The following is a 25,248-nucleotide window of genomic DNA, read 5'->3' on the forward strand; positions in this document are numbered from 1 at the left end:
TTTTAACAATATGCAAAATATTACAGTAATTCAGATTTTTTGGCATAATGATTACAGATTTGTTAAATACATTTTATATCTCATAATAGCGATGAGGATTATACAAAAGCTCTTAAAACAATTATGAGAATAAATTCTATTGTCACTTAAGTATCTAAAGCTATTTTCCTTTGCGTTCTTCCAGAATGATTTGTTCTTATTCTTTAAAATTTATTATTTTTATTTTATGAGTATGTGTGTATTGCCTGCATGTAGGTAAGTGCACCCGTGTTGTGCAATGACTGCGGAGGACAGAGGAGGCTGTTGGATCCCCTGGAACTGGAGTTACGGACAGTTGTTAGTTGCCATGTGGGTGCTGGGATTCAAACCCGTGTCTTCTGCAAGAACAACCAGTGTTCTTAACCACTGAGCCATCTCTCCAACCCCCAATAAAATGCTTTAAAAAAAATTCTGTGGCAGGAGGATCAAAGACCCTACTTAAAAGATCCTGGTGAGACCTTGGCTCAAAAAAAGTAAATGAAAGCCAGGCATGGTGGCAAATACTTATAATCCCAGCACTTAGGAGTTGGAGGCATAAGGGTCAGGAGCTCAAGGCCAGCCTGGACTACATGATGCCTTGTCTCGAAAAACTGAAACAAAATGTATCTGTGGCAAGGATGCACTATGGCCCTGGGGCTTGTCCCCTACTGACTAAAAAACTTGAGCAATGCCTGACTAGATCAAAAAAGAAGTACAAAAGCTGCCTGAACTGTGTTCCCATTTCTCTGCCCATCAAGCACCATCTTCTCCATCTGTGGCAAGGATTTAGGGCCTTCAGAAGCCAGGGATCTTGCTCAAGATCACTCAGATGAGATGTGAGCGCAGCAGATGGCCCGGTTGTTTAGACCCCATAACCTGGTTGTCTCCCAAGAAGCCCCTCCAGCCTGGCTGTCCAGGGTTCCCACTCCTTGCCCCTGATTCGGAGGGTTACAGCCTAATCCTCACCTGGGATAGCCATGTCTGGGCATCCAGGATGCTTAAGAGGCTGTGGGGCTGGTCCAGCAGGAGGTCCAGGGAGGACTCCCTGGGAGGCTGGGGAACAGGCACCCAGGACAGCAGCTCCCGCCGACACTCTTCCTGGAAACAGCCGTCATTTGGCCTTTTACAGCCCACATTCATGGGGGGACTTATTGAGCTGCAGCAGGGATTACCTTCCCCTTATATAGGTAAATAAACTGAGGCTAAGAAGGGTTGAACCACCCCCCATGCACTACTTTGGCCTCTGTTCCAGGCACTGCCCTGTGTCCCCTGCCATGTTCATGCCCAGCTCCCTACCTCCTCCTGGGCCAACAGCATCTGGTTGGAGAAGAGCTGCAGACGCTCACTGGCCAGGTTGCTGCACAGCTGCTCCAGGCCATTCACCCGCAGTGCCTGGGGCACATGAACAGTGAGGGAGCTGCATAGGAGGTGGGTGCAAGGCAGTGGGGCTGTCCCTCCATTCTCTCCAGGGCTCAGGGAGGAGTGGTACCCCAGGGCTGAGGCTGAAGTCAAAAGGATCAAATCCAAAAGACCCTGGCACAGCCTATGGGCCACCAAGGACATGCCTCAACCACACACCTGTCCTTCCGGCTTCCCTTCCACACACCTGCCTTCTGCTCCAACATCACTGTGAGCCTTTGGGGCTCTGGTCCTGGGGTCTGGAGGGTATCTCCTCCTACTACCTGGCTTGATGACCCTCAGAATCCCATAGCTCCCTCCATCAGTAAGTCTCCTGGCTGCGACCTCCAGGAAGCCTTCTAGCCTTCTTGTACAGCCTAAGCATTCCACCACAAGCCCAGCAGGGCACACTTCATATGGTTTTTTATACCCCCAAACATACACAGAGCACATAAGCATGTACCCCTCCATGGCAGGTATAGTCACGAAGGACATCCTGATGAGGGTAGAACACACAGGGCAATGAACAGTGCCTATGCAGGAACAGGGGAAGGGAGTATGTCTCCTCCTCTCTCCCACCTCATCCCCTTGATACCCTAAAGAAACAAATCTTCTGGAAAGTGATGCATTGCTGGGACAACTCAGGGAGATTTGAGAGACTCTGCCTCGTCCCTCCTTTCTCAGTATGTGGGTAACGAGGCTGTGGGACAGACCCATGCATGATGTGTCTATGGGTGTCTGTAAAGCCAAGCAGGACAGAACTCTCCAGAAACAATGTCAGAGCAGGACAGAGCAGGGCAATTCTATTTGCGCAGAGCAGGCAACTCTTAGGGACTTGTTCCATGAGGTAAGTAAAACCTGCTGGGATCCCTGCTTTAGACTGGAGTACTGACCTCAGAGAGGTTAATTAACTTGCCTGAGGGCACATAGCTAGCCAAAGGCAGGGCTCACTCAGATTGGGAAGCTTTGGAGCTTCCTGACCCCTGCTCCAGCAGGCTGGCACTGGGGCTTGTGGTGGGCTCTAGCCCCTCCCACAGGAAAGCCAGGAGGGAAGTACCAGGAAGGAAACAGAGGCTCTGCTGAGAAAGACACAGGAGCCAACAGCAGGCTCATCCTCCTCTCAGTAACATGCAGGAGGAGGTGAATGGATGGAGGCTTAAGATTCCCTGCCACCCTCAACCAGACTCTAAAGGCCAGAGAGGCGGGGCCTGTTCCCTGTCCTCTTCATCCTGTTCATTCTTATCCCCACCCAGGGTGGCTCAGTCAAGCATCCACTCAATAGCCCCAGATGAAGCCTGTAAAGACAAAGAGCTCAGGGAGTGCTGGACTCCCCTCAGAAATGCATCAGAATGAGATGGGCGCCTCCTGCCCTGTCCCTCCCAAGGGGTAACCTCAAAGCCGAAGGTGTCCACGACAGTGATGGTGCCCACGACGCCTGCCTTGCTGGGTGGAGCAAGCCGCGCGTTGATTCGCTTCAGAAGCCAGTTGAAGAGCCGTGAGTACAGGGCTTTGGCCAGGGCATCCCTGAAGGCACCATGAGTGAGCCTTGACCAGCAGAGTGCCATGCCTGGCTCCACTCTCCCATCCCCAAGTCACCTGGCATCAATGGCGGTCTCCAGCGGTAGAGACCTTGAGACTGGGCCATAGGGTGTGTCCTGGAGGCCAGAGGAAGACACAGGCTATGTCAGGCCCCTGCTCTTGGGTGCTCCATGTTGTTTCCCCATGTTCCCAGGATGCTTTGGGCTCACCGTGACCTTCCTGGTGACAGCCCCCTCCAGGCGCTCTGGTGGCACCTGCAGCAGTCTGGCTGCCTTGTGGATCTCGGCCCAGCTAGACACAGCTGCCACCTCCTGGGAGTCCCTCTGGACAGAAGAGGATAAAGGAGAGATCTGTTTGTGGAATGGACATAATCCCCAGGGCAGGGGCAGGTAGGGCCTTGCTTTATTTAGCCAGTTCTTGTGACTCAAAGGTTTGCTAGCACATGGGGAACTCTGGGCTACAGTAAACCAGGTTCTGGGTCTGGGGGCCCTGAGTGCACGTCCTGACTTTCTCTTCTTACTACTAGCTGGGCAGCTCTGGACAGTCCTTTTCTTTCCCTACACATGAATCACTGCTAGAGAAAAAAACAATAACCCTTAGATCACAATGTTGTTATGAGAACTAAAGTTTTATTATTACTATTATTATTTTTTAATATTTTATTTATTATTTTAATTTTATGTATATGAGTGTATTGCCTGCATGTGTGTAAGTGCACCCATGTTGTGCAATGCCTGAGGAGGTCAGAAGAAGGCGTCAGATCCCCTGGAACTGGTATCACAGATGGTTGCTAACCACCATGTGGGTGCTGGGAATTGAATCTGGGTACTCTACAAGAGCAGTAAATGCTCTTAACCACAGAGCCAACTGTAGCCCCTGGCCTAAACTCACTCATGTAGACCAGGCTGGCCTTGAACTCAGAGAGATCCTCCTGCCTCTGCCTCCCAAGTGCTGGGGTTAAGGGCATGTGCCACTATGCCTGGCCTACGGATTTTTTTTTTTTTAAATGTGTCAAATGGGGCTAGAGAGATGACTCAACAATTAAGAGCACTAGCTTCTCTTGCAAAGGACCCAGGTCAAGTTCCCATCACCCACATGGCAGCTAACAACTGTCCATGACTCTAGTTCCAGGTTATCTGACACCCTCTCTAGCCTCTGTGGATACTGCACTGTACATACATGGTACAGTTACATACATGCAGGCAAGCATTCAACACAAAAAATAAAAACAATGAACCATAAAACAAAATAAAAAGTGTCAAGTGATTTCCCGGTGCTCAGTATGTACTAGCATCTTGGCTAGCCCAGGCATTCTTTCTAGGGGTGGCGCTGAGTACTACAGGAAGCAGGAGGGTTGCAGAAGTACCAGTGCTCAGTTTTCTTATCTATGCAATGGGATAGCTGCCTGTTTTCGGAGGCACCCCAGGGCTTTGGCATCATGGTCATTGCCCTCATTCTACAAACCATCACTGAGCATCCAGCATGCTCACTGGGCCTGACCACAGGTGAGCCTACCTCTGAAGAAGAAAAGCAGATGTTGCCCAGCTGCAGGATGGTGGCCAGCAAGGCCCAGACTGTAGTGAGCTCCTCTGGACACAAGCCCAGTACCTGCAGGGTCTTCAGTAGCCCTGCAAAGTCTTGGGCATCCTCCTTGCCCTGGAGTCTGCACGCTCTACCCTGTAGAGCACAGAAGGCTAGGAGTGGGGTGGGGCCTGGCATCCCCATAGCATCCTTAGAACCCTGGCTGAGACCCTTGTCTAGGCACTCCATGAGGGCCTTGCCCCCACCTGGTTGAGGTAGTAGTAAGTCTCAGGTCCCTGCAGAGAGAGCTGCTCACGTTCCATGGGGTCCAACCCTGCCAGAAGCTCATAGAAAACATGGAAGCTCCGTTCAGCCTGGGCCTTGGAGAACAGGGACTGGCTTGTCAGGGAGCAGGGCTTGAGGTCCAAGGCTCCTCCCTTTATTCCCACTCTCAGAGCTGGAGAGGGGTGGGCAGGTTTGCTCCTACCTGAAACACCACTCTGGAGGTCTCAAGCAGATAATGGGACACAGAGGCTCCTACAATGACCCCCCTATGGATACAAGAGACAGGGCAGGGGTGTCTAGGGTGCACACCCAGGGGCACACCTTAGAATGGGCCCACCAGGGACTAGGGACAAAGGCCACATCCAGGCTCCCAAGAAGAACAACCCATCTCAGATACCATTGTGCCCAACTGGACCCCCATCACTTACTGCTGCAGGCAGAGGCATAACACCTGGCCGAAGCGGCTGGCATTGGCATTGAGGATAGTCTTGGCATGACCAAAGCTGTTGAGCACAGGCAGCATGTCCTCTAGCTGTATGGAGGTTGGGGCACTCATGTATTCCTAGGATACCAGTAACACCCACCACTCATGAGGGGTCCTCTTTATACTGTTGGCCCATGTGGGGTCAATCCCATCAGAAAGCACCCCCAAAATAAAAAGTGCTGAGGATGCAGCTCAGTTGGTAGAGTGCTTACTTAGCATAAATAAGGCCCTAAGTTCAATCCCCAGCACCACATAAAATGGCACAGTGGTGCACACTGTAATCCCAGCACTCAAGAGGTAAAGGCAGGAGAATCGGAAGTTTAAGGTCATCCTTAGCAATATAGCAAGTTCTAGGCCATCCAGGGCTATGTGAGATCCTGCTTAAAAAAACAAAAACAAAAACAAACCCAACCCCATTCTCTTGCAGCAGGCAAAGCCTGGAGCTAACTCTTGAGAAGCCACAGACTTGGGGAACTGGCCTAGATATGACCAGTTGCCCCTTGGTTGGGTGTTGATAGCCTTCAGCCAGACCTCACCTGAAACACAGTGTCTCCTGTCTGTTTCTGCTCCATGTTGCTTAGGAACGCTACAATCTTCTTGGCGGCCTCTGTCTTCCCTGAGCCACTGTGGCCCCTGCAAGAGGGAGGAGCAAAGGAAGGGACGAGGACTGGAGGATCTTGAAGGAGCACCTAGGACTGATGCCCCACTGAGCCCAGGCCATAGGAATGTACCATACAGAAGTAACACCTATATGGGGGAAGACCCCCCACAAACGTGGAAAGAATACACCTAGCCCATGATGACCAACCAGAAAGATCCATCATCCAGGGGCACTTGATGTTCTCAGCTCCTGCCCAGCAGCACATGGGACCAGTAAGTTTCAAATGCAGACCATATGCTCCACCCCAGGTGTCCTCAGGGTGGCCTATAGGTTCAGACAAGCAGGGCAGCCAGAACTCACCCTAGGAGGATACAGGGGTCCTGCGAAGTGCTCTGAGACAGACTGTAGGCTGCTGCCCCAATGGCAAAGATGTGTCTGAGGCAGGGAAATAAGAAGGTGTGAGAGATGGTTGTCTAGGGCCCTCCGAGGTCAAAGCAGATGTGTGCACAGACGCTGGCACCTCAGTCAATGAGAGAGATGCAGCGAGTTAAGCACAGGATCAAAGGGGCAAAATCACATACGGAGTGGTGTTGGGGGCCTTCCTGGGATGGTAGCTGGCCAAAACCTCTGGTGAGAAGAGAGACAGTGGCTGGTAGGGGTTCAGAGCAAGCAGGAGGGGCCCCCCAAATGTCTGGTGAAAAAAGCAGAAGCTCTTGTGAGAAGGGAACAGGGGAGTATACATGACTAGTTCCCCCACCAATGTCCTGCAGGCGGCCAGACAGACCTGCTTGACACTGGGTCCCGGGATGAGGGGAAAGAGGAGCCCCAGGGGAGCCAGGGAGCCCTCTAACCCTAGGGGAAAGGGAATCCAGCCCACATCCCTTCCCTGTGGTTCCCCCATACATAGATGCGACCCAGGTGAAACCTCTTCTTGAGACACAGCAGAACAGAGCTGTCACACACCAGCCTGTAGGAACAGCAGGATAGAAGGGAAAGTTGGAGAATGATGGAGGTCCTGGGCTAGCTCTGTCACTGGCTGCAGGGAACCCTGAGATGAGTCATCCAACTTTCAGCCAGGCTGCCCAGTAGCTACCCACCCTGGGGTAGGGGGAGGCATTGACACAGAGGGAAGCTCTGTGCTAGTTAGAAAAGGACGTCCCTTTCCTGTCCTATAGTACAGGCCTGTGAGCTTAACTAGTTGGGAGACTGAAGGAGGCTGATTGCAAGTTCAACTTCTGCCTGGAAAACTTAGTGAGATCCAGTTTCAAAGTAAAGAGGGCTGGGAATATAGCTCAGGGGTGGAGGGATGTGCACTTGAGGAATGTGCATGAGACCCTGGGTTCAGGCCCCAGTAGGAGTGCTCTCAAAGGGGCATCTTTCACTCCTCATCGGCCTTTTCCAATTAGAAAACCGTTTGTGAGGCAAAAAAATCCCCTTTGTGGGGCTGGAGAGATGTCTCAGTAGTTAGGAGCACTGACTGCTCTTGCAAAGGACGCGGTTTCAGTTCCCAGCATCCATGAGGTTGCTAACAATCATCTGTAACGTCAGTTCCAGGGGATATGACACTCTCTTCTGACCTCTTCGGGTATTGCAAGATACAGATGCACTTATGTACATGCAGGCAATACACTCATACATATATAAGTAATAAATAAATGTTTTTAAAAATCCCCTTTGCTCACTTAATAAAAGTCTACAGGATTTTAAAAGATAAGGGTGGAACTGAGCCAGAAGTGGCTGATTTGGAACAGCCCCTCACCGCAGCCGGGCAAGGTCCTCAGTGTCTTCCAGGTACTCTCTGAGACTCTTGTCCTCGATACCTGGGAAGGGTGGCATCTCCAGGCCCCGCTGGAGGCTCAGCTCCAGACCCCTCTCCAGGGCTGCCTCAGCATCATCCTCGGGCTCCCACCTCTCCCTTGGGGACGCACAGGGGCTATTCTGCTGCAGGCGCGTCTCCAAGGTGAGTCGTGGCAGCAGAGCATTATCTCTGTCAAGCCCAGGATCCTCGCAGGGGACAGAGGTCTGCGTCCAGTGCACTGGGCTCTCGGCTTCCAAGGACTCGGGCTCCGCCTCGTGACTTCTGCGGTTCTCATCTCGTGAGGTCCCATGGGGGACAGTGGAGGCAAAGAAGGTGGCCTGGATGGGCCTGATCACCCCTTCTCCACTAGCCCTTCGCCCCTCCCTGCCCTCTGCAGCTCCTGCACCAGGCGAAACACGACCTTCCCCAGCGGGGGCGTTCGCGGATGCTCCTGGGCTTCTGCTGCTCGACTCCCTCCGGGTCCTATGGATCCTGGGGAAGACCACCGCGAACTTGGCATCCGGAGAGGGGTCCTCTTCTGTAGATGGCTCCGAAACGGGGCTGTCCAGTGCCTGCGGAGAGCTGGAGTCGCCACCAGGGGGCGCGCGCGGCAGCTCGCGGAGCCGGGCTAAACCAGCCAGACGCAGCGCCAGCCTGCGCTTGCTCAACCCACCGCCCCGCGCCTCGAGCGCCCCCGCGCGGCCCCGCGCCTCGTAGTCCTGCGGCCGGGCGGAGTGCCCATCGCCCGCGCGTTGCTGCGTCCGCAGTCGCAGCCACCTCAGGAAGTCCAGGGCGCGCGCTACGCGCTGCAACCGCGCCTTGAGGCCCACGCGGCCGCCCCCAGCACGCAGCCTGCGGAGCGCCATAAGCGCTGCCAGCGGCGCCGGGGCTCCGGCGTCTTCTCCCTCCGGGATTCCGGCTGCGCTCTCGTCCGTGCCCACGTGCATCTTCCCCGCCACTTCTCCGGCCTGGCGGCGCGGACCCCGGATAGCCTCAGCGCCCTGCGGCTCAGCCTCTGGCTGCACCCCTCCGTCACCTGCATCCGGGGCAGATCTGGAGTCCCCTGGACGCGGCGGATCCCCGGGGTCGCGCGCGCAGCCGCTCTGGACGGTGCTCAAGGCTGAGGCTTTCCCGCCCAGCTCTGTCCCCGGGGTGTCAGGGACCCGGTTTGCCGTTCCTGGGGTCTTCCGTGCGCGGCGTTTATGCCCTGGGCTGGAGTCCGCATCGGTCTGGGAATCCTCGCTCGCTCCCTGGGGCCCTGTCCCCGACGACCCCTCCCTGCTCCAGAGCCCGGAGGTGTGTCCATCTCTGCCTCGACGGTCCCTGCTCAGGCTCTCGCCCTCGCCGGACCTCAGAGTTGCCTCTAGCCCGGCTTTGGCCCCTTCAGAGCCCGTGTCCGATGGCTCCGTTTTGGGCCGCAGCTCCGGGACTCCGCCGCCCTGGCTGCTGGTGTCCAGGGCCTCTCGGGCTTCGCTGTCCACGCACGAGCTGCCTCCATCCCCTCCGGACGTGTCCCCATGCATGCCCGGAGTCTCTGCACCGCCCCGCCAAGCCGTAGGACCCCGCTCTCTTTCTCTCCTGCGGCGGCTGCGCTTGACCATCCGCCTTTCTGTCAGGCGCAGCCTTTCCTTGGCTGGACACTCCTCACGGCTGTGGCTGTCCTCGAACTCGCGGCTCTCGGTGGGCTGGTGTCCCCGACGCCGCGTGCTGCCCTGCAGCTCCTGGGTCTCCGGCGCCTGCGGCGCCGCAGCAGCCTCTGCACTTGTGCGGCTACCGTCTTCGGTGGACTTCCTGTGGCCTCCAGCAGTTCCTTTGCCTCCGGTGGTGTCCGGCTTCGGAGCGGGTCTCGCCTTGCGGGCTTTGCCGTGGTCCGGGTTAGGTGCGCTGTCAGACCCGGACTCCTGCTCGGCCGAGGCGGGTCTTCCAGGTCGTCCCCGGCGCTGGGGCGTTTTACATTTGCTCCTGCCCATGACCCTTCCGGACGAAGCAGCCTTCCCAATGCCCCAATCCTTCTTCCTTTTGAGATATCTTAACTACCGGCGGGTGCCCTGGGGGCCTGGGTTGCACGCCACTCTCCTCTGGCCAGGCTACAGGGAGCCCTGGGGCTCCCCACCTAGGCAGCAGCATCAATAATGCAGGAGGCAACGGGTTCTGACCCCTTTGGTCAACAATGGAGTGGAGGCAGGGGAAAGAGGAGACGCTGCAGCTGTGGACAAAGGCCGTGGACAGGGCAACGGTGCTGGGACTCCCTGCCGGGCAGGCCAGCCTGGCACAGGGTCAGACTGAGGGGCCCAGGCTCTACTGCAGCCTCACGACGACTTGCCTGCTGAGAGGGCAGGTGAAGCTGTTCCAGACCCCTCTTCTACCTGGGGCTCCTCCAGTAGGCTGGGACCAGGGGTACCCATAGTAAGCAGGGGCACTTAGTTTTATAATTTTCCACTGTGAAATATAGTTTATGAAAAAAGTGTATAAAACAGGAATTTACACCTTGGACTGGGGTAAAGCAGATGCTTCTGCACCCCCTTGCAGTCTTGGAACCTAATCAGGCCACATAAATACCTCTTTACCCCCAACTTGTGGGTTTCAAGTGTTTATTTGCTGGGGATAGAACCCAGGTCATCTTCTGTGCTGGGTAATTGCTCTACTATTGAACTACACTCAGCACCATTAAATAGTGTTTTAATTTTTATTTGTTTACTTTTATATGTATGTGTGTTTTGTGTGCTTAAATGAGTGCGCCACGTGCATGCAATGCCCTCAGAGGCCAGAAGAGGGGTTTGAATCTCCTGGAACTGGCGATACTACCGTTGTTAGCCACCATGTGGGTGATGGGAACTGAACCCAAGTCCTTTGCAAGAGCAGCGAGTGTGCTTAACTGCTGAGCCGTCCGTCTCTCAGCACCACAGCCACCTCCTTTGTGTTTTTTTTTTTTTTTTTTTTTTTTTTTTTTTTTTTTTTTTTAAAAAAAAAAAAAAGAGGACGATAAATCTTTTAGACCAGGCTGGCCTTGAACTCACAGAGATCCTCCTGTTTCTGCCTCCCGAGTGCTGGGATTAAAGGCGTGCGCCACCATGCCCGGCTTCCCCCTTCATTTCCCACCCCCTTTGTTTTTTAAAACTTAAAAAAATTTTTAAATGTGTGTGTATTGCCTGCCTGTAGGTAAGTGCACCCATGTCGTGCAATGCCCGAGGAGGTTAGAAGAGGCTGTTGGATCCCCTGGGACTGGAGTCATGGACAGTTGTTAGCTGCCATGTGAATACTGGGATTTGAACCCAGGTCTTTTGCAAGAACAACCAGTGTTCTTAACCACTGAACCATCCCTCCAAGCCCCCTTCATTTTTTAAAAAAAGATTTTAAATTTATATTTCTATGTGTGTGTCTCTGTGGGCATGTGTGCATGTGATTGCAGTGCCTAGAGGCCAGAAGGTATTGGATCCCCTGGAGGTACAGATATAGGTGGTTGTGAGCTGCCATGTGGGTGCTGGGAATCAAACTTGGGTCCTCTGAAAGAATGGGAGGTCCTGTTAACCACTGGCGGTATCTCCAGTCCCAGTTTATATTTCCCTCTTGGAGCTATCAATCCAGAGAAAAGCAAATCTCATTTTACTTTTCTCTTCAACCACAAGTGGGGAAGCTGTCTTGCTTAGCTTACAGTTGTAGATCTTCACAGATTTGTAACCCCTGTTCTGGGAATGGTACCCGGGGAGGGCCCTGTGGATACCAGGTAAGCTTCCCACCAACTGAGCTACATCCCCAGCCCTCCCCACTGCTCTGTTCACTCGACAGTTTGACCTGGAGGTTTTTAGAGTCCACGGAGTTTTTCTTCCCTTCCTTCCTTCCCTCTCACTTGCATAGCATCTCTACAAATTATCACACTGTGATTTCACTAATACTGATTTTAAAAATGTATTTATTTTGTGTGTGTATATATGTGTGTGTGTGGGCACATGCATACCACACCACAGTCCACATGGGGAGGTCAGAGGACAGATGGTAGGAGTCAGTTCTCTCCTTCCACCTTATGGGTTCTGGGGCTCAAACTCACATCATCAGGCTTGGCGACAAGCACTTCATTCACTGAGGCATTTTACAGAATCTTTGATAATTTTTTTAAAACTAGAGTTGTAAAAGTTGCCTCATCTTTTCCTTAAGTTACAAACAGCACTAGGATAGAATTTCACCCTTTTCAAAGTAGAATTAATTCCTAGAATTAGACTTGTTGGACCATAGCTATGTATGTATTTGCAATTTGGATATATTTTTAAAATACTTTATTATTTTTATTTTATGTGTACGTGTGTATTTCCTGCATGTAGGTAAGTACACCCATGTCGTGCAATGCCTGCGGAGGACAGAAGAGCTGGATCCCCTGGAACTGGGGTTTTGGACAGTTAGCTGCCATGTGGGTGCTGGGATTTGAACCCAGGTCCTTTGCAAGAACAGCCAGTGTTCTTAACTGCTGAGCCATCTCTCCAGCCCGGCAATTTGGAGATTTCTAAATTTTCCTCCATAGACAGTGTGCTAAGTTACAGTCCCGCCAGTAAGACAGATCATAAGGAAGAAGCCACTCTCCCCAAAGACCACAAGCTCATGGTATTATCAGTGTGTTTGCAGATGGCTGGAAGCAGCAGTCCCTGCTGCCAATGGAGTTGGTGAAGGGCCGTGGTATTCTGAGGCCTTGTATAGCCAGCAAAAAGCCCCACGTAGGGCGAAGTGTTCACTCACACAGTGGATTATCACTCAGCAATGAGAACCACATGGGTCTACTGGAGATGACATGGATAATCTTGTAAACAATGGTGAGTGGAAGCAACAGGGCATGAAAGGGCAGCTGGGGTGGGTTTCTATTTATAGACAGGGCAAACGCCCACAGCGTGGGCCCCCAGGGTATGAAAGCTGCTGTGTGACCCCTTTGACCTGCCTATGACTACTATGAATTTTACAAAGATAACACGGAGACCCGGGAGAAACAATAATGAATATAGCACAGTAGGGCTTGGTTTGCCCTAGGCACTGTGCTGAACACTGCTTTGAATTAAGGCCCAGCTGGAGAATGGGTGTGCGGAAGATGTCAAGAGACCTCCAGTTTCTTGGTGGTCCCATTAGAGTGTGCTGTGAGCTCATGGGACAAATTCTCCAGTTCTTGGAGCAAATGGAGTTCTCTGAGCTCCCACCGATGACCCAGGTGTAATGCACACATTATATTGGCAAATTCTTATTTTAAAAAAGATTTTAATTATGGGTGTGTATGTGTGGGTATGTGCACATGAGTGCAGTCCCTCAAAGGCCAAAAAAGGGCACTGCATCCCCTGGAGCTGGAATTACAGGCCATTGTGAGCTGCCTGATGGGTGCTGGGAGCCAAGCTCATTCTCTGCAAAATGCTCTTAACTGCTTAGCCATGTCCGCAGTCCTGTTGTGTGAGCTGAGAAGCTGGCTCTAGAAATGGAGCGGTCCCCTACCTAATTCAGACCCAGATATGTCTGTCTTAGAGTTTCCTCCAAGGTTCTGCTTGGCAATGGGCTAGACCCATAACTTGGACAAGGACAGAAAATAGCAAAAGAATAAAAACATGGTGTCTTTAAAAACAGCAAGAAGGTAAACCATTTCCAACAGACGTCACTTTGTTTATCCCAGATGTAAGGTCTTCAGTGGGAGAGAGAATCCAGTTCAGCTATGGGAAGCCCAGCCCTGGAGAGAAAGCTCAATTCCAACTCCAGCTGACTGCCTCTACTTCCCCAGGTTTCTGCTGGATGTTGTTAAACACCTGATTTGATGATGTCACCTCTGTTATCATCTGTTCTTTTACTTGGAAGCCTCACCCAGATGACATTCTGCCCCAGACCCTCTTTGTCTATCAGGTGTTTAAACTGTTTAGGTTACCCCCAAACCTGGCAGGGGTGGTGGTGGCTCCATTTCTGACAAGGAAATGGCTTGTAAGAGGTTAAGGAACTTGAGGACAGAAGCCTAGTAGGTGAGGAATCGGGGATCAAAGTCCCACTCTTCTGCTGATCCCCAACTGTGGGGTTCCCCAATACTCCTGCTGGGAGCTGGTTTTGTAACTAGTCTTGCCCCCACCCCCCCAACACATGCCAGCTGCACTACTCCACTTCCTTGCCTGTGTGACCCTGGGCAACCTTAAGGAATCAACCTGGTAATCTTGACACTAGGGGAGGTTTTACCCCCAGGCCTGGTTCTCCTGCCTGGCTCTCCCCACCCCTTTGCTCCTCTCACACACACATACCCTTCCCTCCTCTCTGGAGCATCTCCTCCTCTCCCAGTTTCATCCATCATCCACAACATCCTCAACTCTCATCTCTTTTGCTTACTATAAGCCAGTGTCATGCAATTTTACAGGCTTTAAAAAAATCATCTTTATTATTTTGTTTTATTTATGTGTATGGGTGTATTACCTGCATGTATGTAAGACCACCTGTGTTGGGCAATGCCCACAAAGGTGAGAAGAGGGCGCCGGATTCTCTAGAACTGGAGTTAGGGATGGTTGTTAGTCGCCACGTGGGTGCTGGGAACCAAACCTGGGTCCTCTTACAAGAGCAGCCAGTGCCCTTAACTGCTGAGCCATCCCTCCAGCCCCACAATTTTACAGGCTCTTATTGAATCCTCATAGATAAATGAACTAAGGCACGGGAGTGACACAAGGGCACGTGCCAGTCACAGGCAAAACCAGTGTTTTCAGCCTAACTTCTAAGTCCAAGGGAACACTAAGTCACCCATCTCATTGGCTTATTGACATCTCATGCAGCCCAGGCTACCCTCAATCTCTCCGTAGCCGAGGATGGCTTTGAATTCCTTGAACATCGTCCTCACAAGGGCTAGGGTTACAGGTGTGAACGCAGGACTTCCTATATGCTCAGCAAACTCTACCAACTGAGCTACATCTCCAGCCCTTCAATGCTTCTGTTCCATCAGCCATCTTTCCCATGGACTGCTGCAAGGACTCCTGGACTTCTTGCCCTGTGCAAGCTCAGCGCTAACTCACTTGCTAGAGCAGGCCGCCAAGCCCTGTCATTTGTGTACGCCCACTACTCCCCTCACACTCGAGATATGGAGTTGTCTTCTAGAACTGATGTTCAGAGCACAGGGTAAATTTCATGACCTTGTTGCTAGTGAGCGTGGTGGTAAATTGATGCTTAGAGTCTTGGCAACATTTTCAAGGGTGTTATTTCTAAGCCACAGGAGTGCTGGTTCTGCGACTGTTTTCTTTGGTGATGGTAGGGGGAGGACAGGACTAAGGAACGCTAAGCAAGGGCTGTACCACTGAGCTACACCGCCAAGACTCACTATTTGCCTGATTCCTGACTGCTTGTCATGATCTTCAATTCTTGGTCTCTTGACAGGAAATTTCATGTCACTTGTTTCTTTGTGTTGGTTCAGCTGACTGTGTAAACACACTGTAGAGCCCCTGAAGTTCTCAAACCCACACATCTCTATAAGCTGAGGGTGGAGTTATCTGGCTCTCTAGATGACACGTGTCAGGCTCAAGGTGGATCATGCTTGCCCTCTCAAAGAGAATGTTCAGATACCGCATTGGTTTGGTGACTCAAATACTTTAAAAAGCTGGTTTTCTGAGTACCTCTGGGACTGGAGATGAACTCTAGGGAACAATATATGAACAGTTCCTACATCACCAACAAATTCAAGTCCTCAGACCATTTCAGAGAAGAGGTAATAAGGTGTTTATTAAAAACTGTTTCACTTAGAGGCAGTTAAAGTTTATAATTTAAAACCCAGTCTACTACAAAAAAAAAGGTGGGGGGACGACAACGACGACGACGGAGGGATAAAAACTGTGCAACACTGACAAAGGACCACAGACAAGGCCCAGGAGGGGCAGCCCAGGGCAGGGTTTCTCCTCTCCTGAGGCCAGGAGCAGCAACAGGGTGGTGACCAGGGTGCTTGCAGGCCCTGGCCCGGCTCGGACTTTTCCAGCTGGGGCAGGCCCCACAGAAAGGCCCTCAGTAGTGTTTACTTCACGGCCTGGATGCCTGTCCCGTTCACTCTGCTGTGAAAAGGACATGGATAGCAGCTCAGGACCATCATGGGCAGGATGGGGTTCCTCAGCCACCCACCCCAGGTCCAGATACCACTGGGGTTTTCCAGGGCTGTGATGCCTCCAAAGGCTTGTTGGGCCCTGATGAAGTGGCAGTTAGGACTCTTCCTCCTGTCCCTCCCTGGGCAGGGCCTCCCCAGGAACGCCCACAGCCCTACCTTCCCCATTGCTGAGGGTGCACGCCGCGGCCACCCGGTGAGACCGCCAATTGCCATAGCTCCTGCGGCAGCGGAAACAGAGTCACCATCCACAGGGGCCTCATTCTCAGTGCTCTCCCCAACCCTCTCCCAGCACCACAGTGACTCACCCTCTGTCCCCCTCTAGTGTGCTCTGGATTTCCTTCAGGACCCCTGCAAGACAGGAAAGACCCAGTGGGAATGGCAGGGATGAGGCCAACCAGTTTTTCTTTTATCCCAACAGGGTGTTGACAGGCCTCCCCCTGGCCCAGGGAAAGAGTGCCTGGTTTCCTCTGGCCTTCCAAGCTTTGTCCCACACCCTCAAGACATCCTTCACTCCTTCACACCAGCCTCACCAACCCCTGCTCCAACTCACGTTCGTCACTGAGCAGTGCATGCTCCATTACTGGGCCAGGCTGCTTATCTGGAAGGCAGAATGGTCAGGTGGGGCTGTCCTGGGCCCTCAGCCCAGCCTCTCATTACAGGGGTTGAGGGAGTGCTGGAAGCCCAGAGCCCCGGGTGCAGGGACTGCCATCCTCACTTCTAGCCTGCTCAGTCACCCCTCAGCCCCTTTCCCTCCCTTTACCCCAGGTCTAGCAGGGTGTGGCCAAGGTGTGCCCCAAGTAGCAGCCTGAGAGGCCTATCTTACCTTCTCCATCACTTTGGCTCCCTGAGTTCCTACAGGGTGAGATAGACAATGAGGACTGGGGGCCACTAGGCTCTGAAAGTCTTGGTCCCGTAAGAAATGAGTGAGGTCAACCTATCTGACTAGCCTGAGCAGGAGTGGAGGTCTGGACTGGCAGCAGGCAAAGGATGGAAGGGTGTCTTGGCTAGTCAGCAGCAGATGCCTCAGAAAGGGCAAGGATGTGTTAAGGCCTTGCTCACCTGGTTCGGTCTGAGGTCCTTTTGGGGCCCGTGCTGTTGCCATTGCTGGGGTGGCTGTGGTTCCTGGTTTTGGTTGAATCCACCAAACACTGGGGCTCAACCAGCCACTTGGTGGAGAGAGAAAAGCGCTCGAACTCCGAAGGTGAGATCAGGTAGAAACCTGGGGAGGCAGGCAGAGGAGAGGGAAAGCTAGCTCAGGGCTCCCAGGGGATGGGACAGATTCTCCTTTAAAATTCTTCACTCAGGGCAGAGCCAGCCTGGCAGTGGCTGCCACACCTGAACTGCTCTTGTTTTCCTCCTCTGGCAGTGAGAGGCCCTCACCCATCCCTGCTTGCTGAGGCCCCAGGACATGCCTGCACACCTTGGCCATATTTGGTGAAGACACAGGAGGCGATGCCACTAACATCTTCCCGGCGGATGCAGCTGTATCGCACCTGGGGCTTGAGCAGGGGCAGCGAGACCACCTGGATGTCACCCAAGTTGGTGAGGACCGCCAGGTGGTACTCTCCGTAGTCCTCGGCCCGACGGCTGCCAAAGTGTGCGACACCAACCCGCCGTACCCGTGAGCCCTCCAGGGCTGTCAGCTTCAGCTTTAGCTTGGCGCTCACCTTGGGCAATGTGAAAACCTGGGGACACAGGGCAGCTGGTCATACCACAACCAGAACATGACTCTTCTTCCAGTTGCTACTGTTGGGACCCTGTCCTCTAGCAGACATCGTCCTGTATTCAGCAAACTCCTCTGGGTCTTGTGACCCTTCAGCTCTGAGACATAGATACAGTACTTGAGCCAGAGGAACACAGGCCACTGACATCCGGTCTGGGTATGCTGTGCCTTCCACAGATTCAGTGTCCCTACCTCTGACCTTTGGGCAAAGCACACTGACCCTGCTGCCCCACCCCAAGATCCCTCTCCTTTCTTGTGATTCTGTAACCCTTACTCCAACTCAAAACAAAATCCTGAGTCCCAACTATCATTTGTGTCCAGGGGCTGACATCCTAGGGAAATGGGGTGGGGTGGGGAGCAGCTACTGTCAGCCACGTAGCACCTTGAACTGTTCCTCGGACACCACAAGTAACTGGTGGCTCCCCTGCATGTCTGGGCTCTTCGACAGGTCATGGGCCACTTCCAGGGGTTCAGGAAGAGGTACACTGCGTCCATCGAGCACCAGGATGCCCACCACAGGTGCACGGTGCATCAATTGAATCTCCTTGGCTATGGGGGAAGCAGGTTGGGGAGGAAGCTGTGGTGGGTGGCTTGGTTGGTGACACCACACATTCCAGCCCAAGTAGGTCACACTCACCTTGCTCTGCCCTTACTGGCTCATCCATTCTCCGCTCTGCAGGAGGTACACGCAGAGAGAAGGCGTAGACGGTGCCCCCATTGGTGCCAGCCCACAGCGAGGGGCAGTGGCGGGAGCCTGCCAAGACGTAGATACTTGGTTGGTTATCTTTTTTTTTTTTTTCCTTCATCTTTTTGAGACAGGGTCTCCCTGTAGCCCCAGCTGGCCTTGAACTCAGAGATCCACCTGCCTCTGCCGGGATTAAAGGCATGTACCACCACACCCAGCAATGCTTGGTTATCTAACCATGGGCTCTGGGAGTTGAACAGAGCTGAGCAACCTGGACTTCCATCCCACCTTGCCACTAACCACCACGAGACCCTAAAGTCAAGTTGGCAAGCCTCTTTAAGTTTTAGCTTCCTCCTCTATAAATGGACATGCTGTGAGCCTCGCCTACCTCCTGGGAAAGCTCTCTCACAGGCTCATGGGGCTTCCCACACAGATGGCCTTCACGGTGACAGCCAGCAAGGAAGAAGCAACCAGGGATGGACATTTCCACGTGCCTACTGGCTGCCACCAGAACCGTGCCACCCCCCAACCCAGGTGGCTCTAGAAGACAGCATTCCCTCGTTTTATATAGGAAGACATTGAGGCCCAGTTAGATGTGTCTGGCCACGTTTCTGGAGAGCAATGGAGCATGGCAATGAAACCAGGCAACCTGACTGGCAGGCCCAGGCAGAGAAGGGAAAGAGGTAGGTGGTTGCTCTGATTTCTTTCTGTTTCCAATGGGAAACAAGTCCCTAGCCTGCCCAGGGTGCCAGCAGGCAGCACTGCCTATATGCCTTCATTCCAGGGGTGCCCATCCACCCATATCCTCATGCTAACGTGCCCATCCACCTATTCCTTCATGCCAGACTGCCTACCTATCCATGTCTTCATGCTAGGGGTATTTCACACCAGGGATGCCCCCTATATCCCCAAACTCAGGCTGGCTACTCACTGTCCCTTAGGTATGTATCAGCAAAGTAGAGGGTCCGAACAAAGCCCGTGAAGGAGTCCTCAGCTGAGCGAGCTTCAATCTTGCGCTGCACGGGAGCCAACTCCATGTTCTGCAGGCCTGTCCGATCTGCCTTGGTGCTCACAGCCTGTGCCTGCAGTGAGTTGAGCTGGGCCTGAGGGTGGGCTCTTGCCTCGCTCCCCATGGCACTGACTCACTGAGTGGTAATCCTTCCTGGGGAAGGCTGGCCACAGTCATGCAACACATGCCTGGCTTGGGCCCAAGAGGACGTTGTCCAAGTAGGAGGTGCCCTGGGGAGAGCTTGCCTGGCCTCTTGGCATGTTGTAGGAAGAAAGGGGCAGAAAAATACTAAGATGATTTTTAGTATTACTTGAGATTTATCTCTAAGTCTCTGGTTTTTGTATATGGGGAAGCTGAGGCACAAAAGCAATGAGATGTATCGAAGGTCACTCAGTTGTGGGGTAGTGAACCTACTTGGCCTGGGTTCAGATCCTGTACTCATAGCCTAGCACGCCCAGAGAGGGAGAGTTGCTCGATCCTGCAGATGGCTGCTCTGGGTCTGGCCTGAGCTCAAGGCCAGCCTTGGGCCTCACCTCTCCTGTGGAGCCACCTGGCCTCCGCTTGCGGCTGGACACCCTACTGCGGCGCATCCGGCGGAAGGACTGACGCAGGGACTTCTTGAGGGACTTTACACGGGACAGCGGGCCCTCCATGGCTAGCTGGTCACTAGGGTGCAGTGTGCACCTGGGAGGGAGGGATGTCAGGTCATAAAGTACCATGGGGACCAGGGGTGGGTCCTCACAAGGCCCCAATCCCAGTCCCTGATCCCGGCTGCTCTGCTCACTTGACAAAGACCTGCCGCCGCTGCTGGTGGTCAAAGAGGCCGAAGCCGTGGCTGGTACCAAAGGCTACAAGCCGCCACTCGGAGTGCAGAGCCAAGGAGGTGACCACGGCAGGGGGCTGGCACTGCACCAACACAAAGGGCTGAAAGCCCGGCTCAAAGCACACAGGCCCTGGGCGGGCAGCAAGGCGCTCGTGCCCCTTCCAGCGGTAGCCCTCCTGGTCCTGCAGCAGGTCGGCCTCCACGTGCTCCACAGCATGCTCTGCCGCCTCGTCGTTCAGTTCCAGCACCAGCACCTGGGTGGGGTGGCAGGTAGCTCAGCAGAGTCCAGGCTCTATAGAATAGCAAATACTTGGAACTCAAGCCAAAGCAAAGGACAGGGCCTGAGCAGAGCCTGAGGCCTCTGGCTAACGCCAGCCCCCACTCTCCTTTCTGGAGGAAGAACACCTCCTGGAGGCCACCCCCTCCTGGAATCAAGCAACCTGTAGAAAGCACTGAGCTGCAGATGTGCTCCTGAAGACACTGTCAGGTGGGGAGTCCTGTTCCCACTGCCCAGAGCCACCCATCCACTTTGTCTTCAACCCCTACCAGGCCCGGCCTGCTACCTGCCCTGCTGTGCCTGCCACAGCCAGGTAGCCACTGTATTTACAGAGGAAAATTTTCTGGATGCCCAGTCGAGGATCATCACTGTAGGGGTCGAAGGAGCCCACCTGTCAAGGGAGGGGAGGCCTGTGAGTGGCCATGGACCAGTCTCAGCCTAGAACCCCCATCCCTGGTTCCCAGGCTCCTGGCCTCACCTTGCGGAGTGGGGGCCACTCATCCTCACCCTGGGCACTGAGGTTCTCGTTGGGGTCTGTGTCAGTGATGAACACCTTCACTGTGCTGAGTTTGTACAGCAGCCGCAGGCAGACACCTGAGGCATCCCAGAACCGCACGGTACCATCCTCATGCCTGTGGGCAGAGCCTGGTAAGAGCAATGTAAACCAGGGTGCCCGGAGTCTGAAATGCACAACCCAGGACTCTGTTCTCACCCTCTATGTCCTCCTAGGAAGAGGAAAAGCGGCATTAAAGTCACTTACCCTGTGAGCAGCAGGTCCCTCTGGGGTGGGGGTGGGGCCAGGCTGGTACCACCATTGATGGGCCACTCCTAGAGGAGGAGAACAGGAAGTTCATGAGGACCTGGGACTAAGACAGGAGTAGGGTAGGGCTGGGACTAGACCTACCATGGTGGAAAAGTGCAAGTTTTGCCGGCCGCCTGCAGTGATGACACGCTCCCACAGTTTCAGGGGGATGTTGGAGATGTGGTGGGAACAGGTGATGGCCGAGCAGTGCAGGGAGGCCAGGTAAGGCAGCTGGACTGGTGGCCAGCCTGCTGCCTGCAGGTCGATCACCACCAGTTCCTCCTCAGCTAGCACCACCAGGGCAAAGGGGTCATCAAAGGCTGGTCATCAAATGTAAAGGGTCAGGGTTAGGAAGAGGTAATTGGCCCCTGGCAGGCCAGCAGAAAGAGCTCCTGAGTCAGAACTGGATCCATCAATCTGCACTGATTGTCTCATGCTAAACAAGAGCCCCAAGCAGAAGTGACACCATCAGGGCTCTCTATGTGGCCACCATATGGGAAGCAGCCTGTGGGGGCAGAGACCAGAGCCTCTGAGAGCCAACAAAACAAGAGGCCCTGAGCTCAGTCAGGGATGAAGTGGTGGGGTTGCGACTGACTGACTGGTTTGAGCTCTTTCTAATGTTCAGCCTTGACTGATGGTCCAGACCGGTAAAGAGCTGGATGGCAATTGTTTTTCCTGCCACAGCTTCTCAGTTCTACTCTCGCAGACCCAATGCAGGCACAGGCAGTGTGTCAGCGAGTGGGTGTGTTTGTGTTTCCACATACGCAGAGTGAGAAGAGGGCAGAGGAGTCCAGGATAAGACGAGGTATCTGGTGGGAGCCTTGGGAAGTTTGGAGAAGACCAGGAGAGGGGCAGATTTTTGGGTGTGTAAAGTTAGAGGAGATGCTGAGTGTATGCTGGGGTTTGAGCCTGGATTTAGAGGAGAGACCTTTGCACCTTTAGAGCCATCCACATAGAGCTATGGAAAGCTTGGGATCCGAACAGCTGCTTAGGAGTGAAGGAGCCAGCAGACAAGAGTAGCCATGCAAAACCCAGTCCCAGTGTCCTGTGAAGTCACTGCTCCCTCTTCTCACCTCAACCTAGACAAGTGGTCCACAGACAATGGTCGGAGGGACAGATCTAGCCCACTGCCCATTCTATCAACCCAAAGACCTCACTGTGCCTCTCCAGTCCTGTGTGATCCAGCACTGACCACACTGGCAATCATCTCTACGTTATTCTCCTCTCCCCAGCCCTCTGCCCACACCTCACCTGAGCAGGTCAAGAGCTCTCTGCACCCCAGGTGCCTGTGGGGCCACCCCTGTACTCTTAGTTCATTTTGGTGTCTACTCAAGTATATTCTTTATCCTGGAGGCCTTGCTGACTACATAAACTTACTACGTTCCCTACCCCTGCCCATTTTGCTCAACTGCTTTTTTCCTTGCCTCTGATATCATCTGTCAACTGCCTTCCCACACTTCAGCCCCATCAGAGTGGGGCTGTATCTGTTCTTGGGACAGGGCCTGGCACACAGGAGTCATTCAATGAACAGGAAAGCATGCCCATCCCAGGCAAGATAGGCAGGAATTACACAGGAGATTCAGGGGCCCACATCTTGCTGAGGGCAGCACTCTACCACATACTCATATCCTGGCCTGCTTGAAATGGAAGGGGCTTGAGGACACAGATGGACAGTCACAGGAGGATAGTCTGCCCTGGACATCATCACTGGTTTTGAATATATATCTAGGAAGTTTTCTCTCCTGCTTCCTCCACACACTGCTGTCCTGATCAGCCAAGAGGAGTGGGGACAGGCGCAGTCCAGGAGACCCCAGGCTCTGGGGCCCGGTGATACTGACTGAAGCCCTGTTGTAAGCATCCAAAATACAAGGAGGGAGGAGTAGCTGAGAAAGAAATGGGTCTGGGGTCTCCCTGTATGTTGGGAAGGTCAAGGGAACTCAGAGGCCATGGATGTCCTGAACAGCCCTGCCTCCCATACTTGAGGACTTTACTCAGGTAAGTTGTGGTCATTAGCAGAAGAGGCCTGCCCTCACTCCCTCATGGAGAACTCCCAGACCTCCTCCCTGTTTTTATACCAGCCCTTGCTGCCCTGGCCTGTTATCCCATTTATGAGGCTGACTCAGAGCTAGTTATATATGGCCACCTATTACCCCACCCAGACCTCACCAAGTCTGGGCCAGGACCCTCTTGCCAAATTTAAGCAGGCATAAATCCAACAGTGCAGATCTGCCCACATTGGGTCAAACCCCTTAAAGAGAGCTTGGGACAGGCAAGAGGTGTGGCCTGGAAGGGTGACATTCCTGACTGCGTCTCCATCTGGGAGAATGACAAGGAAAGACAGAATGGAGTTCATAGGTGCCACTGGCCTTAGTGGCACTGAAAAGGGGTGATCAAGGAACCCAGAATGGTGGCAGGTTTGGGAAGAACACCTAGGCAGCACCCCTTTCCCTCTCTGCACCTGCCCAGCACCCCCACTCCCAAAGCCCGCCTACCAGCTGCAGGGTCTGCCTCGGTCAGGACAGTGAAGTCAATGACACGGGAGGTGAAGTCAAAGGCTGTCTGCTGACCATTGTGGACCACCGAGATGCAATGGCGGTCCCCATAACTGGCACGTGGCATGCCACCCTGGAAGATGGTGAAGGGCAACCTGCAGGCACAGGAGGAGGGTGGGCTGGGGCTCTCTCACAACCCCACACAGCCACAAGCCAGGTTGGTGGCTGGGACACACAGGGCGATAGCCAGCCTTCGTGGCACGGCCTGGAGGCTGAGAAATCCCAGTGCCAAAAGGGAGGCCAGTCTCAGGCTGCCTAGAGGGGACAGGGTAGACTCCCACTCTTCCCAACTGCAGCAGCTTAGGAGAACTAGGGGGCGAGGTGGGGTATCCAGGCTGGCAGTTCTGAATCTCAGCAACCACCCCTGTTCTTCCAGACTGGGCCCCCTCAACTGCTCCCACATCAGGCCTCCCTGTACAATTCTTCCTAAAGAAATGGGGCTGCAGCCAAGAGTGCGAAACTCTGACTGATAGCATGTATATGGGAAAGTAGAAGGAAGATGTGGGAATGGGTCTTGTTGGAATTCAGCTCCTGAGTGGAAGAACTGAGACATCTGCCTTTTCCTCCCTTCTGTGGGTTCAACACCCCTGTCCTCACAGGCACTGATTCCCTAAGCAAGAGCCCAGGTGGTCTTTCCAGCACTCTAGTAAGGCTATGGAAAGTGGGGAGAAGAATGTACTGGCACTTACCCTTGCCTGGTGGTCAGCCAGAAGATTTTGGTAATAGCTTTGCAAGGAAAGGGACCTAAGAGAACAGGCATTAACGTGAATGGGTCTCCCACACGGTCCAGATCCCTCATTCTCCCAGCCACAAGTGGATCTGTGTTGGGGAGGCTTGCTCAGATATTCCCTGAGGTAGCCACAGTGGGTACTAAAAAACTAGCTGTGTGGCTTTGGACCAAGCCCTGAGCCTCTCTGTTTTTGCTTCTATGAGCTAGGCAGCCTACACCCGAATCCAGGAAAGACAGAAGGTGCTCCTTAGGCAGAAGACAAGGCCAGACCCTCTGGGCAGGAGAAGAACTGACCATAAGGTATGGAGCTGCGCAGGGGCTCTATGTGCTGGGAGACACTGGCCACTGGCCACTGGCAATGACTGCCATCGGAGTGGCAGGTGACAATCAGGCGGCCATCTCGCTGCCAACTGACGTTCTCCAGTTGCTTTGGATGAGGAGAGGGAGAAATCAGTGACTGGGATACATATGAAGCCTGAGAGAGCCATTGCCCCAGATACAACCTACCTGATTGCTGAGGAAATGGTAGAGCACACGGCTGCCCTGTAGGTCCCAGATGACAACAAGACCCCGACTGTAGCCAATGAGGATCTGGTTGGGGTCACGAGGATGTTCCTGCAGAGCCTCTACCATCTCGAACACTCGCCGTTGACGGGCCTCCTCTGGCAACCTAGGCAGGAGAGTGCTGTGAATCCACACAGCAGTGGGTACCCCATGTGCTTTCCTGGGAAGCTGGTGGGGCACACATCACAGTGGGGGTCATTAGGACAAGATGGAGAGGGAAGAAGGGACACAACTAGAGGGATAGCTCAGTAGTTAGGAGCATGTACTGCTCTTGCAGAAGAGATGAGTTCGGCTCCCAACACCCATACCAGGCAGGTCACAACCATCTGTAACTCCAACTCCAGGGGATCTGACGCCATCTTCTGGTC

At 53.6% G+C, this 25,248-nt stretch overlaps 2 protein-coding genes across 3 annotated transcripts in view; both read right to left on the bottom strand.

The window, feature by feature from the left end:
* The window catches only part of Myo15b (myosin XVB), a 41,018-nt gene extending 30,807 nt beyond the window's left edge, over positions 1-10,211 (bottom strand). Inside the window, exons 1-14 of the mRNA XM_008831390.3 lie at positions 7,606-10,211; positions 6,750-6,813; positions 6,428-6,537; positions 6,207-6,281; positions 5,782-5,878; positions 5,190-5,293; positions 4,964-5,027; positions 4,743-4,856; positions 4,471-4,632; positions 3,165-3,278; positions 3,013-3,071; positions 2,808-2,940; positions 1,315-1,410; positions 985-1,116 (exon numbers count right to left, since the gene is read on the bottom strand). Of these exons, the coding sequence (XP_008829612.2) occupies positions 985-1,116; positions 1,315-1,410; positions 2,808-2,940; positions 3,013-3,071; positions 3,165-3,278; positions 4,471-4,632; positions 4,743-4,856; positions 4,964-5,027; positions 5,190-5,293; positions 5,782-5,878; positions 6,207-6,281; positions 6,428-6,537; positions 6,750-6,813; positions 7,606-9,614 (3,333 nt within the window). The 5' untranslated portion in view covers positions 9,615-10,211. The remainder of the gene's footprint in view (positions 1-984; positions 1,117-1,314; positions 1,411-2,807; positions 2,941-3,012; positions 3,072-3,164; positions 3,279-4,470; positions 4,633-4,742; positions 4,857-4,963; positions 5,028-5,189; positions 5,294-5,781; positions 5,879-6,206; positions 6,282-6,427; positions 6,538-6,749; positions 6,814-7,605) is intronic.
* Positions 10,212-15,321: 5,110 nt separating this feature from the next.
* Llgl2 (LLGL scribble cell polarity complex component 2) overlaps positions 15,322-25,248 on the bottom strand; it is a 38,941-nt gene continuing 29,014 nt past the window's right edge. Inside the window, exons 7-26 of one of the 2 annotated variants that reach the window (XM_017797741.2) lie at positions 24,824-24,986; positions 24,611-24,743; positions 24,276-24,330; positions 23,527-23,681; positions 21,137-21,354; positions 20,993-21,060; positions 20,711-20,864; positions 20,519-20,623; positions 19,917-20,209; positions 19,666-19,816; positions 19,055-19,205; positions 18,076-18,192; positions 17,821-17,987; positions 17,136-17,400; positions 16,775-16,934; positions 16,539-16,567; positions 16,266-16,313; positions 16,021-16,063; positions 15,872-15,933; positions 15,322-15,662 (exon numbers count right to left, since the gene is read on the bottom strand). In XM_017797741.2, coding sequence (XP_017653230.1) covers positions 15,658-15,662; positions 15,872-15,933; positions 16,021-16,063; positions 16,266-16,313; positions 16,539-16,567; positions 16,775-16,934; positions 17,136-17,400; positions 17,821-17,987; positions 18,076-18,192; positions 19,055-19,205; positions 19,666-19,816; positions 19,917-20,209; positions 20,519-20,623; positions 20,711-20,864; positions 20,993-21,060; positions 21,137-21,354; positions 23,527-23,681; positions 24,276-24,330; positions 24,611-24,743; positions 24,824-24,986 — 2,542 coding nt within the window. In that variant the 3' untranslated portion in view covers positions 15,322-15,657. Of the gene's footprint in view, positions 15,666-15,871; positions 15,934-16,020; positions 16,064-16,265; positions 16,314-16,538; positions 16,568-16,774; positions 16,935-17,135; positions 17,401-17,820; positions 17,988-18,075; positions 18,193-19,054; positions 19,206-19,665; positions 19,817-19,916; positions 20,210-20,518; positions 20,624-20,710; positions 20,865-20,992; positions 21,061-21,136; positions 21,355-23,526; positions 23,682-24,275; positions 24,331-24,610; positions 24,744-24,823; positions 24,987-25,248 lie in introns of both variants that reach the window. The other variant, XM_008831398.3, reaches the window with a different exon arrangement.

Source organism: Nannospalax galili, unplaced genomic scaffold (assembly GCF_000622305.1).
Source record: "Nannospalax galili isolate Female #2095 unplaced genomic scaffold, S.galili_v1.0 scaffold634, whole genome shotgun sequence".
Lineage (NCBI taxonomy): Eukaryota > Metazoa > Chordata > Mammalia > Rodentia > Spalacidae > Nannospalax > Nannospalax galili.